The sequence below is a fragment of the Patella vulgata genome, chromosome 6 (assembly GCF_932274485.2).
Source record: "Patella vulgata chromosome 6, xgPatVulg1.2, whole genome shotgun sequence".
Lineage (NCBI taxonomy): Eukaryota > Metazoa > Mollusca > Gastropoda > Patellidae > Patella > Patella vulgata.
In genome coordinates this window covers 36,624,068-36,639,048 of record NC_065884.2, presented here as the reverse complement: position 1 = coordinate 36,639,048, position 14,981 = coordinate 36,624,068, and the positions used below count along the sequence as shown (strand labels likewise).

Below are 14,981 nucleotides of genomic sequence, written 5' to 3'. Positions count from 1 at the left end.
GATGCCACTGGCAATACCAAGGATGCTTTAAATCATACACTTTATTTCAATTACTTATAACGTATTCATTAACTACTTCAGATAACATGAAAAGGCTTATTATTGTGTGTTTTCTCATTACAGGTCTGGTAAAATTAGGTGTCCATTGTGTTACGGGAAGACGTGTTGCCATCAAGATTGTCAATCGAGAAAAGCTCAGTGAATCAGTGTTAATGAAGGTAAGATATGTTTTATTTGACATCAGAGTCTTACTGTACTGAACGAATAGCTATCATTGTGCTAAAATTGTTTTAAAATTCTACAACCGATCTCATTTTCATACGCCCACATCGAAATGTGAATCCAAATATATAAAGAGAGAGGAATCCAAAACCATTTGAATAACATAAACTTAGATGGGATCTAAGTCATAATAAACTTGATACGGTGACACCAGTAGCAGGAATACTATAAAAGATGGTTTTGTGATACCCACGACTTTGTTTTTAACCACATCGAAATGTGGTAGTATATTGTCGTCGCCCCCGTCCGGCGGTCCGGCATCCACAATTGTTTGTGGATACTCTAGAGGATAAAGATAATATCGTCATGAGACGAAAAAGCCTATCAATTTTCAATGATTTTCAATAATTACTGCCAGAGTTATGGCCCTTGATCATTTTCAAAAATCTTGTGAACGCTGTAGATGCTAAAGTTAATATCCGATTGACTTTAAATTTATACACAATGTTTAAGGTCATCAGCTGAAGAAGCCTATCGATTTTCAACGATTTACAATAATTACTGCAAGAGTTATGGGCCTTGATCACTTTGAAAAATCTTGTGGATGCTGTCACTGAGAACTACTAAGGGGTTAATCTGTGCATAGACCTTATATAAATCTCGGTCTGGAGTGTTATTTGTACTTCTATTTAAAGAAAATTAATTTCCCGATTATTACTCGGCATTACCGAGTTAAATTGTAAATAATGTGCGTTAATTAACAAGTGTGAGAAACTATCTAAGAGGTGAGTTAATTAATGCTAGGGGTGAAAAATTGCGTTTTCTGTAGTGGTGTTTTAATTAACCGACCGGTAAAAAATGAATGTCAATGTTGTGCATTGTTTAATTGACGTGTTGCAATAACTGCACCAAAAGGGGGTGATCACATGGCTAAGAGGGTAAGACGCTGGCTCGCTAGTCTGGAGGTCGGGTGTTGGATCCCTGCATTAGCTGAGAAAGTTCATCCAGATTTTCCGGCGTGGTTTCCCCCCTTGTCAGTGATGCAGGACGGAGGGCCTGACAAGGACAGCTGTCTAGTCATTCGGATGGGATGAAAAACCGAGGTCCCGTGTACAAATTGGCGTGCACATAAAAGATCCCTTGGCGGTTGGAATTCGATATAAGGGTAGGCCGTAGTGCTGCTGCCCGGGCAAAATTTCCCTCATAGCACACTGTATGGCGTATGCCCGTCTTCATTAGCCCAGTTTAGGAACAAAACAGTAGGACGTTAAACCCCATTTCATTTCATTTCATTCCTGCACCAAAAGGACTATAATCAAGGACCAACAGGCTTTATTTGACACATACATGTTAAATCAAAATTTTGGAAGTAAAACTGTTTAACTGTGCCATTTATCAGTCAACTGTGTGTTTTACGCAGGTCTTTGTATAATTAAAGACAGGTCTTTAGAAAGGCGTGTGTGCTAGCTATGATCTATGTTTCTCTTATACGTCTTTTGTATTGCGTACCATATATATAAAGTTACATTTAATGAAATAAAAATATGGACCTTAATCTATCATACAGAAAGGCGAATGTAATGTCGTCATTTATAAATACCCAGCAGTCAGCTCCAATTTGAATAACCACGGGAATACAGAGAGTAAATAAAGCAAAGACTATTTTTATACCCGCACATTGAAATGTGGTTGTATATTGTTGTCGCCCTGTCCATCCATCAGTCTGTCAGTATTAATAAATAATATGACACAACCAACCGAACAGTGGTAATTCACACACAAATGATATATGTGAGTCGCTCCCACAATATCAGTCGCTTGTCGCACGACGTCATTTTGTGCTACGGGCACAAAAGCATTGTTAACAATGGATTTTGGTCAAATTGTCGATTTTGAGATTGAGGTTGGAACATCAAGAAATACAAAAGAACTTTGTTATTTGAGAAGGATTTTGATGATCTGAAAACTTTAAATGGTGTTTTAGGGGTATTTTATGAGCCTACTTGATTAAAAAGGCCCAAGAAATGACGTCTATTCTATGAAAAAATCAGCAAAAGTAATCCAATGTTTTGAAAACGCACGCGGTGCTTGATGCTAATCTCCATATGTCATTTGAAAGGTCGTGAACTTAACTTTCCATATTTGGAGTAAACAAAGGCAAATTCTTTGTCAGTAACGAATCAGAGTCAGTTTAACAAGATCAACCATAGGCCTTTTCGTTGCCACGAATGGCCGACCTCCAGATGATAATACACGATTTCATTGGCTTAAAGCTCTTGCACGCGCTTGATGTGTAACATGGGCATGCGCAACGAGGATGTAAACACAGATTTGTTGACTTGCCAATCTGTCAAATTCATCTTTTGTTGAATAGTTTTATGAATGACAATTTCGTCATTTCGTATTAATATTAACTAAAAAGTTTGAAAAATGTCACAAAGTCTAGACCCGCTGCCCATGTTGCACGACTCCTGAATTCAGCCAGACAAATCGGTATTTAAGACGCCAGAATGATGAATTTCTACTCGGTACTAGTACTACTGACACTGTATCGGCGATGGCGGGTCCGATGTTTCTAAAGTACTAAACCTTCTATGTGATATTTAACATAAGTATTGAAAAAAAAAATCTTTATGTTAGGCCTATATATGATATTTTATTGCTTAAATGATTGATACTGTTATAACCCCGCCCAAAAGGTTCACGCCGTGAAAGAACTTGTTTACGTCACATGACTTTGCGCTCACTTTTCCACTCGACTCGACTGATTACCGTAAGAACTATCCCTGCTTCTGCTCAATTTCTATGCATCTTGAAAAATTTTTTATACAGATACTTTGATTTTCCAAAGGAATCAATTATTTTCTTATTGAAATACATTTTAATAAAGCAGAAGTATAAATAATGCCAACTAGGACATGAGTGATCCGATAAGTCGGAAGTGTCATTCAATTGTCATGTGGTCAGTGAACCGAAAAAAATCGCTACTTCAAGTACTTGGCTAAATAAATGGATACTTTTTGGCATAGTACGTTCTATAGTTAAATTAGTATTCTTGGACTAATGTAAATGTATTTTCAAGGAGGTATACGCTCGAATGAGTAAACACGAGATTGCACCGGTAAATATCAGATCATTCCCGTAGCTGATAGTAATAATTAGTAAGGTACATGTCTAAGAACCCTATATGATACATCCAAGTGAAAGTATTAATAAAAGGAAATGTTTAATGCCTTCTTATTTATTTTGCTAAACTGATTTAAATCTTTTTCTTAAAATTAGAATGAATTTGATTTGTGTCAGATACACTTATTCTTTGGTGCTATAAAATTTGAGGCTTATATTAAAAATAATTACATGATTTTTGGAACGTAATTAATTCTATTACTCATTACTTTTGAAATCTCCCATTACTCATTACGTCCTTTACATTCCATTACCATCACCCCAGCCCTGGCATACAGCTTAATATGAAAGAAATTTTGTCAGGACGGCTTTCTCTTATATTGAATTCCAACTGCCAAGGGATCTTTTACCCGCACGCCTATGTGTACACAGGACCTCGGTTTTCCATCCCACCCAAACGGCTAGACAGTCCTTGTCAGTCCCTTCATCCTGCACCACTGACAAGGAGAAACCCTGCCGAAAAATCCTGATGAACTTTCTCGGTCAACACCGGGATCGAGCCGCGACTTCCAGGCTAGCGAGCCAACGTCTTACTCACTTAGTCACCGTGGCTCCCATTATAAAATGGTGATATGTCTAGGCCTATACCATGATGAAGATAGGCCTATACATTAAATGTTCTATTAATGGGAGTGATACAGATTTTATGGTTAGTGTAGATTTTGATAGTTTTGTGTTAATTTGTGATACAAGTAAATTACTTGATTTTAATTGTAGAGTTCAACCATACTTCAAAAACATATTAGCCTTTGACGGTTTGATAAGATGGGTGCACTGATTGCAATCACCGTACTGGTTGTTCGAGGCTGAGCCTCAATTCACCGTTTTTAACTTAATTCATTAAATTGTCGAACAGTTTTTACATGTATGTACTGAAAATCCGACCCATAAAATGGCATCGAGAGTTGATTATGGTCTGGTCATGTAAATAAATATTTTATTAATAGTTTTTATAACACTTAAGGCCTAAAGAAAGACTTGCAATAGGTAGATTTAACTCTTCCATAATACATGTTTTAAAAAAAGATTCACAATAAATGGATTTTAGTTCACAACATGAATTTTGCGTGAAATATCTAAATTAGAGTATTTGCCATAGTCCACATAAAAATAGTCGTCGCCCCTGTCCATCCAGAAACATAGGTTTATCCCCCCAAGATCTCGGTTTCTTTTGATATTGGCATGTATCGGACCATAGCTTCGTGGATTATGGTCCCTGATTGTACGAAAAATCATGTTTTTAGATTGTGGACACAGTATGTTTATAACCCAGAGATCTTGGTATTCGTGCATATTGGACCATAACTTTCCGAATTATGGCCCCTGATTGTAAAGATAATCACGTTTTTAGATTGTGGACCCTATTACAATTTTTATCCGATTTAAAAAAAAAAAATTCAAATATATCACTGTTACGCCCTAAGGATGGTTGAGTTCGAATTTTGTGATTATCAGACCAAAACTGCTGGACAAAATTGCCGCTCTTGTACGCAGATAGTTTAAAAGTACGTAATACCAAGGTTGTTGATCATCCAGGTCACAATTTGTATCCAATTTTGATGGAAATTAAAATATACGTTCATATCACAAAGATCTTGGTTCCTTGTGATAATATTGATAATGACTCCACATTGTACGAAAATTCACTTTTTTAGCTTGTTCTCTGCTAATCTCTTGCAAAATGTGGGCGTGTCTTGTATGGCATTCGCTTTTTTGAGTTGACTTTAAAATGCACAAAATGCATAATAATATCTATATTTTAACACTATTGACCATAATGATTATGACGTGTTTGTTTTTATAAGGTTATGACGTCAAACATCTGGGTCTTTTAAGAGTTGATCTGTGATTAACGTCATGATATCGCGTCATGACATCACGTCATGATGTCGGTCACAGAGCTTTGCCCTAAATACAGCCCCGAAGCCAAGGCCACATGATTTTGGGAATGGGCTATTGGTGATTTGTTATGAGGTTATGACGTCAAACATCTGGGTCTCTTAAAAGTTGATCTGTGATTGACGTCATGACGTCGCATCATGATGTCGGTAAGTGAGCTTTGCAGCACAAAACCACATGATGTTAGGAATGGGCTATTGATGATTTAATACATTCAGTGTACATGAAATAACTTACGAGAAAAAACATTTTGGCCGCCGTTACCATGGCAACCAACATGGTTAGATTTTGATGGGCAGTCAAAATTTTTTTTTACTAATAATAAGGTAAACTCCTTTCTCCTATGCTATTGGCTTTAAATCCAAAATAAAAGAAGCAAGTTTGGAATAGACTGTTTTTCCCTGTTTGGCCTTTTTTCTAAAATGTGACAAAAAGTCTGCGATTTGATTTTATTCATTTAGAAAAAGTAAAAAATGTCCCAACTGAGTTGGAACCACGCGATGTTTCGAGCGCACCCACAACTTCAGCACTTCCAACAGGATAATGCACGTCCGTATACCGCCCGTTTTAGTATGGACTACCTGGCTGCTAACAACATCAATGTCTTGGACTGGCCAGCCATGTCTCCGGACATGGCAACGATAGAACATGTCTGGGATGAGATTGGACGCTGTCTGTATTTGAGACCACAGATGCACACCATTGCTGCTTTAGAAGCTGCTCTTGTCCAAGAATGGAACAATTTGCCCCAGGCCTTCTTTCAAACATTGGTAAATTCCATGCGACGTCGCTGCACAGCGTGCGTAAGAGACCGTGGAGGACACATGCGCTACTGACATCTGTGTCGTACTTTTGGTTTTGACCCCTCTGACTTTGTACCGTTGATTACAGATTAAACATCCATAAGTGTACAAATGTGTTGTTATTGATGTGTTCCCATTTGAATATTGTTCACAATAAGAAGCAAAATAAATAAGATATGTTTACAGGATCATTTTGTTATACAAAAAACTAAGTGATGCGTTTTCCATGGCACTCAGTATATGTCATACTGGATGAAAACCTACTATGAACCTAATAAACCAGATATTTCATACAGATTCATTAATGATATTTGGATTTTTTCATTTCAATATTAAATCAACAACATCCAAAGATCAAATTTACTATGGATATAAATAGCAGGTCTTTCTTTAGGCCTGAAATGTTATCTAAATTATTAATTAGACATTAATTAACCTATCCAGACCATAATCAACTCTAGATGGCATTGCTAGCCTGCGATCTTTAGTGGATTGTGAGCCAATTTACTGCATAATTTTCCTTCACGATTTAACGATTAAATGGATATTCGAGATGTGGGGGTTTCGTTTTTTATAGATCATTACAATAACTAGAACTTATTGTTTATTATTTGTTCCACGCATAGTTTTCTATTCATATTGCTTCATATTACGTCGAACTCGTAAAGGGGTTTGTTTACATGTGGAAATTGCGTAAATAGCCGCCATTTTGTGAATATGCTGTTGGAACTTCCTATTGGTCAATATGTGATAAAATCAACCAATGGGAGAGCGGGATCTAAATTGTAACTCACTCGTAGTGCATAGGTTATGCATGTGCATTTCCCAGTTGCATAGCATATAGATAGTATATAAGGACAGTCAAAGTCAGTCTTAGTCGAACGGTCGGGGGGTGCGAACCTCAGCGGAAATATTAATTATTTCACTCTGTGGTAAGCATCCCATGGGGAGACTTTGTCTTCAGTGATCAGCAAGTTCTGCAGGAATAATCCATTATTCCGCTCGGGGCAAGCCCGATCTCCGGGGTAGTATTTTGCCTTTAGTTCTACAGACTAAGTCGGGCGTTCCAAACTATAGGGAAATTGTTGGTTTATTAGTAGAGTTATGAGCTTCTAGTTATTTTACAGGTTCCGTTTGGGTGACGTAAGATTTGTTGCCTTCCTTTGTACAAATATTGTAAGTTCAGGCTCAGACAGGCGTCAGTTAGTGTTTATATCCTGATATAGGATTTGGTGTAAGCAGATGCTTCGTTTCCTGGTTCGGTAAAGAGTCATAGTTGACGTTAGGATAGTTGATGAACTTGGCACAAGTTCTTTATTTCAGCTGGTTAACCATTGGTGAAAAGAAGACGACCGGATGCGAATACGCGTCTCGGGCACTTAATTTTTGTATCTTACGAAATAAAGAATTTTGGAACTCTATAAATGTGTTCTCTTTGACTTCAGTTCACGTGGGAATCCTGACATCCTGTGTACTAACCTGGACTTTCGGTTTGCATAAGAGCCGGTCACTCCCGACGATCAAGTGTAAATCGGGTACAACCCGTCCTGTTACAGAGACTATGCTGTTTATCGTACTGACTTTAGTAATGATGATCAAGGCTAGGTGGAAATTCAATCGCTTTGTTCTCGGTTCATAGTGGATCAATTTGAATGAAATTTTCAGCAAATTGCCTTTACATTATCTAGTTTTTATACGTCCACATTTTCATGTGGACGTATATTGTCGTCGCCCCTGTTCGTCTGTCTGTCCGTCCATCCGTCCACAATTGTTTGTGAACAATCTACAGGTCGCAATTTTTATCCGATTTCAATGAAACTTAAAATATAGGTTTATCACCCTAAGATCTCGTTTCCTTTCGATATTGGCATGTATCGGACTGTAACTTCATGGATTATGGCCCCTGATTGTACGAAAAATCGCGATTTTAGCTTGTGGACCCTATAGAGGTCATAATTTTTATCCGATTTAAAAAAACGTATTATTATATCACCGTTACACCCTAAGGACGACTGAGTTCGAATTTCGTGAAAATCGGGCCAAGACTGACAGACAAAATTCTCAAATAGCATAAAAATATGGTATATCAAGGTTGTGGACCCTATAGAGGTCACAATTTTAATCCTATTTTGATGAAACTTGAAATGTAAGTTAATAACCCGCCCTTCGTTCTCTAATAGCGTAAAAATATGGTATATCAAGGTTGTGAACCCTATAGAGGTCACAATTTTTATCCGATTTAGTTGAAACTTGAAATGTAAGTTTATAATCCAAAGATCTCGGTTCCTTTCGATATTTGCGCATATCGAATTGTAATTTCCTGAATTATGGCCCTTGATTGTAGGAAAAATCACTTTCTTTTTAGCTTGTTCTCTATCCATCTCTCGAAAATGTGGGCATATCCTGTCTGGCAGCCGCTGGTTAACTATTATAGTGAGAACTGCCAACTAGTTATTGAATCTCCCATAATGTATCTTTAATTTCTTAGATGTAAAAGTTGTTAAAGAAAGGGATAAGCTGTCATCCAAAACACACCTTTAACGCTATCCCTTACTGTTGTGCACTGCGTGTAAAACGGATTAGCAGCAAAGGTAGCTGGACCAAATCAAACCTAAAAAATGTTGGATCCTATCTTAAACAATCCGGATATCCCAAGATATGTTTACAAAAGGCATTTAAACGAGCAGATCAGAAGGCCAGGGCTGAATTATTGACCCACCTATCCAAGACCGATACTAATGTGAAGATTATTCCATGCACAACATCACTTTCACCAAATGACTAAAGACTGAAGTATTTTAGACACAAGTTCACGAATTACAAAAATTATGAATAACAGCAAAATAATAATAGAGAGAAAGAACCGCACAATTGGAAATATCTTGACACTAATATCCGATTGACTTTAAAGGGGAAGACCAACGATTTTCAACAAGGTTTCCATAAATCTTAAATATATATTGATAAATAATCCCCTCTGTAACACAAGCAAAAAAGTTTTTGTAAGCGAGAAATTAATATTTATTAAACTGGAAGTGACATAGTTGGTTCAACACGCTTACTGGGCTCTATAGTAAGAATACAGATTTGGCATAAGTTTACTGCTGTATTGTGTTCACACGTCGTCCTTAGGCCAAAAATCAGATCAAATGGGTTGTTTATTAATATATTATAAACACAAATTTATGTTTTTTTAAACGTTTAGTACACAAAGTCGTCGCGTAAGTTCACTCATACTGAACAGTACGATGTGCCTCAATTCACGCCACATGACTAATTGTTTACATCACGTTGTTTAATTGACAGCTTGCAAGTGAGAGATATTTCGTCTGCTTGAATGTTTTGTGCGTGCTGAGTCTGCTGACAGTGTTTTTATTTACTTCACCGGACTTGTGGCACATATATATATATATTCAAATAAATATATAAATTTCCAAAATATGTCAACGTCAGACACCAACGTATTGGAATATAAAATTATTATTATTATTATTATTATACATACATTTCTATAGCACTACTTCCACAACCGTGTTCAGAAGCGCTTTACAATATGATACACACAAAGATGAGATAAAATTCAAAAATTAGAAATAACAAAAGTTAAAATCTGTTAAATATAAAATATAAAATAAATTTGAACAAAATATAGCAATGACAAAAGTTAAAAATCTGTTAAATATAAAATATAAAATGCATTTCATCTAAAATATATATAACAACCGACAGTATCAGTTGCTAGTTAAAAGCTTTCTTAAACAAAAAAGTTTTAAGTTGACTCTTAAAAACGGGTAAAGACACACTGCTGCAAATAATATAAGGAAGTTTATTCCACAGTTTAGGTGAGGCAACTGAAAAGGCTTTATCAGGAGGCAGACCACCATTAAATTTCATCATCTCGGTACCCACGAATTGTAGTTCGTCTATTTATAGCAATTCTCTCTCTCTCTCTTTTCTCCCCTTTTGCATGCCCATTTGTGTTGATTTTTTGGTCTAGAATGGATGAAGAGGGTTTGAATTAACATTTTCTGCCAGGTTTTGGTAAATATTCATGATTTTGAGGCGGAAGGATAAGAGGGTTATCAGGTTAGCTACGGCGATATGTACGGCAACTAGTTACATGTTTTTAGTATGCTTCTTCAAGTTTGTGTATCTCAAAATTTTGGTGGTCAACCTCATACAAATTTTAGTGCAAAGACATGACCATTTGTTCCTCTGTCTGTAGTGGAAAGCATTCAGCCCAACGAAAATTTGGGGAAAAGTTGGAGGTGGGCAAATAGGCCAGAATTAACATTGAAGTCAATGGGGAAATTAATGGTGGTCTGCCTCCTGTATGAAAACAACCTGACAGTGGATGAAAGGCCTAAATTTGATGATATGATCTCCAAATTGTCAGAAAATGTGATATATGGCATTTTGATAGTAAAAAATGTGAAATGGTAAAATTTCAAAAATATTTGACAAATTTGGGAGGGGAAATTTTGATTTTAGTCAAAATTTTGTGATTTTCAGTGTTTATTTACTTTTCAAAATTAGTGGAAAATATTTTAATGTATGATTTTTACTTTTTCTGCATTATAATTGTTAGACGGGAAGAAAGTATCATAATTTCACTCAATTTTGCCTAAAAATCATGATAAATTGTCTGAAATTCTTCAGATTACCCCCAATATTGCTGTCAAAATTTTAATTATTCATCTGTTGTAAAATGAACCAAAATGTCTTGCATGTCTTTATTTTCATTGTTAAATAACTTGGCAAGGATCCATGTGTTTGTCAGATATTGAAAAAGTATTCATGTGTTTGTCAAAAATTTAAAAATTAAGAAATTTAGTCTAATTATGTTCTGCTTAGGTGTGTTAGAATTTTCAAAACATGAGTGAACTGCATTTTGCTGCTGTTTTCCTCAGGCTTAACACAATTTTAATCTTTCAAAACCTGAAATTGTTGCATTTCCCTTCTCGAATAAGTAAAATCTATGTGTTTGCAGGGAAATTTCTCTGTCTTCATTTCATTTAGACTGGCTCACCCTCCCCACCCCACCCCTTTTCTTGAAGATGATATTTGGATATTCAATTGAACATTTGTTGACTCCAAATTAGCAGTAATCTGATTTTGTGCTTGAATTGTAACCGAGCATTTTATTTGACACAAACAAATAGTTACATATAAGATTTCAAGGATTTCTAAGACTTTTTGTTTATGGTCAAACATGTAATCCTATGACATTTCTTCCAAATGAGTCCACACCCCAAAATGGATATGTTGTAGATGTGTTTTTTGCAGCTTAAAGTTTTACATTTTGAATGTAAATCTATTATTTGTGGTGATCTTTGAAAATGTGGCACTTACAGGGCAATAAAATATTAATTAATAGCCTTTTCATACCCCTTTTATGCTTTGAATTATGTCAGAACTCCCTTTTTCCATCTCATTTTGTCAGGACATTGATGTAAAGATTAAAACAACTTGCTTCCACATAATATTTACACTATGTAATTTCAAGGATACCTCTGATTGTTAAAGTATTTTAAAAACTGAAATATTCCCATTTTTTAAAAAAAAAATAGTGCTTTGCGACCCTTTTATTAGAGTGGCTGGTTGTCACCTAAATACAGCATTTATTTTACATTTATCAATCCATATTTTAATAAATAATTCATACTTCTTATAACAAACTGTGTTTATATGTATGTATATAAGCCAGGGATAGAAGAACATGGCTTTTAGCCATATTCCATCAACAGTATTACTTATGTGGACACAAGTGGGATTTGTTACCACACCAACATTTTTAGGGGGTGGGCTTACAGATTTCACTATAGTTCCTTACAGTTACCTTCAATGCAACAAATTTGCAGCTTGTCTTCCTGTATACCGGCCAAGGTTTCTAGAAATAAATGCTTTTCATCTCAGACTTTCCCAGAAATAGGGAAATATTAGCATTTTGAGGCATACAAAGTGTCAAAAATGGACCATTTTGTAGAAAAAGGTAAAAGAAAGTCAATTTTTGAAAAATATTCCAATATTTTGAATATTTTTGATGTGACTTGTCTGAAACTCTTTAAATCTTTTCGCAGAACTCACATTTCGACAAAATTAAGAAAGAATCTTCAATTCTAGAACAAAAGGCCCATGGACCTGAGCTGCAATCCGGTATACAAAACACTACATAACTTTAAAGGGTCACCATTTCTGCAGTAATTATTTTTTTCTGATTCTGTATTATAATAATGTTGCAAAAATAAATGTGAAGCTATAAAGAAAAGAATTTTGATGATATATGAACTTATAAAACCATATAGGAGGCAGACCACCATTAAATTTCATCATCTCGGTACCCACGAATTGTAGTTCGTCTATTTATAGCAATTCTCTCTCTCTCTCTTTTCTCCCCTTTTGCATGCCCATTTGTGTTGATTTTTTGGTCTAGAATGGATGAAGAGGGTTTGAATTAACATTTTCTGCCAGGTTTTGGTAAATATTCATGATTTTGAGGCGGAAGGATAAGAGGGTTATCAGGTTAGCTACGGCGATATGTACGGCAACTAGTTACATGTTTTTAGTATGCTTCTTCAAGTTTGTGTATCTCAAAATTTTGGTGGTCAACCTCATACAAATTTTAGTGCAAAGACATGACCATTTGTTCCTCTGTCTGTAGTGGAAAGCATTCAGCCCAACGAAAATTTGGGGAAAAGTTGGAGGTGGGCAAATAGGCCAGAATTAACATTGAAGTCAATGGGGAAATTAATGGTGGTCTGCCTCCATCACCAAAAGACACAAGATTTGCTTTTTTCTCAACAAGGAGGTAACAATCTTCAGAAGATCTTAATTGATGACTAGGTTTATATAAGTATATAAGATCTGATAAATAGGAAGGGATCAAATTATTTAAACACTTATAGGTTAAAAGTAAAATCTTATATTCTATTCGAAAAACAATTGGTAACCAATGCAACTCATAAAGTACAGGTGTAATATGATCTCGATAAGATGATCCTGAAATAAGACGGGCTGCAGAATTCTGTAGTTTTTGTAACTTATCAAGATGTTTAGCTGGAGTGCCATATAAGAGTGAGTTAGAATTATCAATTCGAGAAGTAACAAGGGAGTTAATTAAGGTTTTCATTGCATCGATTGAAATATATTTTTCGATCTTACTGATGTTACGGAGATTAAAATAACCAGTTTTACAAATACTGTTAATGTGTGATTCCATGGACATCTGACAATCAAAAATTACGCCAATATTTCTGGCTGATTTAGAAGGAGATATATAATTATGACCAACTTGCACAGGATTATCACTTAATTTATTTAAATTTGTGTTAGATCCAATAATTAAATACTCGGTTTTATCATCATTGAGCTTTAAAAAGTTGTTGGACATCCACAATTTAATATCTGATATACAATTTTGCATATTAAGCTTAGAAATGTCAAAATTACTTTGAGACGGTTTAAAAGATATGTAAAGTTGGGTGTCATCAGCATATAAATGAAAAGATAAACCATGTTTTCTAACAATATTCCCAAGCGGTTTAGTATATAGGCTGAAAAGAATGGGACCAAGGACGGAGCCTTGGGGTACCCCAGATGTCAAGGTCCAAGGAGCAGAAGACATACCATTCACAACAACACGTTGTGACCTTCCTTTGGTATATGATTCCAAAAGCTTTAGTGCGTTTCCTGAAATTCCAAATACTGATTCAAGTCTGTGCAGCAGTATATCATGATCCACGGTGTCAAATGCGGCAGACAGATCTAGAAGTACTAATAAAACACAATCACGATTGTCCAGACTGAGGTTGATGTCATTATGAACACGAACTAGAGCTGTTTCTGTGCTGTGGAACCTACGATAGGCACTTTGTAGTTGCTCCATAAGATTATTATCACAGATATGATTTATAATTTGACTAGCGATTACCCGTTCCAATGTTTTCGAAAGGAAGCTCAAGTTAGATACTGGGCGATAGTTTTTCTCAAGGTTGGGGTCTAGATTCGATTTTTTTATTAACGGAAATACAATAGCCGATTTAAATGCATCTGGAACAGTATTTTCAGTAAAGGCACTATTGATGATATTTGTCATTACAGGCAAGATGATGCCTGGAAGACACTTTTTCAAGAATGATGTTGGAATAGGATCCAGAACACACGATTTTGAAGCTGCTCGGATTATAATTTTCGATAATTCCGATTCGGAAACACAAGAAAAATTACAGAGTGTTGGAGGTAGGGAAGGATGCATGTACATGCGAAAGGCTTCCTTGTCACTGTTTGCAACGAGATCATCTCTAATCTTGGCAATTTTCTTTGTGAAATATAGTGAAAAACGTTCAGGCAGTTGTTCTGCAGGTACATTGTTGTGTAATTTAATAACATTATGATCAGTATCTAATAGGGATTTTGTAATCTGGAACAGTTCCTTTTGCTTATTTTGACTATTATCAATTTTATTTGAATAAAATGCCCTTTTAGCTTCATAAATGAGATTATTCACTGTAATTTTCTGATTTTTATAGATTTGTTTATGTACTGTAAGTTTTGTTTTACGCCATACACGTTCAGCTTTATTACGTGCCCTCTTTGCTTCTAGAATATCATTGTTAAACCAGACAGAGTTCGATCTTAATTTAAAGATCTTAGTTTTTTCAGGGACTAATTTATCTAGAGTTTTATATAGAATTGAAAAATATTGTTTTGCTTTTGCATTAACATCAAGAAGGAGATTAATATCTGAAAACTTTGTCGTATCAAGTTCCTTTATGAAAACGTCCTCGTGTAGACTTTTCAATTTTCTAAAAGTTATAGATTCTGTTGCACATTCTGGTTTCGGGATAGATAATTGAAATTTAATAGGAAAAT

At 35.5% G+C, this 14,981-nt stretch overlaps 1 protein-coding gene across 6 annotated transcripts in view; it reads left to right on the top strand.

Moving 5' to 3' along the window:
* LOC126825386 (serine/threonine-protein kinase BRSK2) overlaps positions 1-14,981 on the top strand; it is a 695,489-nt gene that overhangs the window by 36,326 nt on the left and 644,182 nt on the right. For all 6 annotated transcript variants that reach the window (XM_056101811.1, XM_050555009.2, XM_050555005.2 and 3 more), the window contains exon 2: positions 124-218. In XM_056101811.1, the coding sequence (XP_055957786.1) occupies positions 124-218 (95 nt within the window). The remainder of the gene's footprint in view (positions 1-123; positions 219-14,981) is intronic.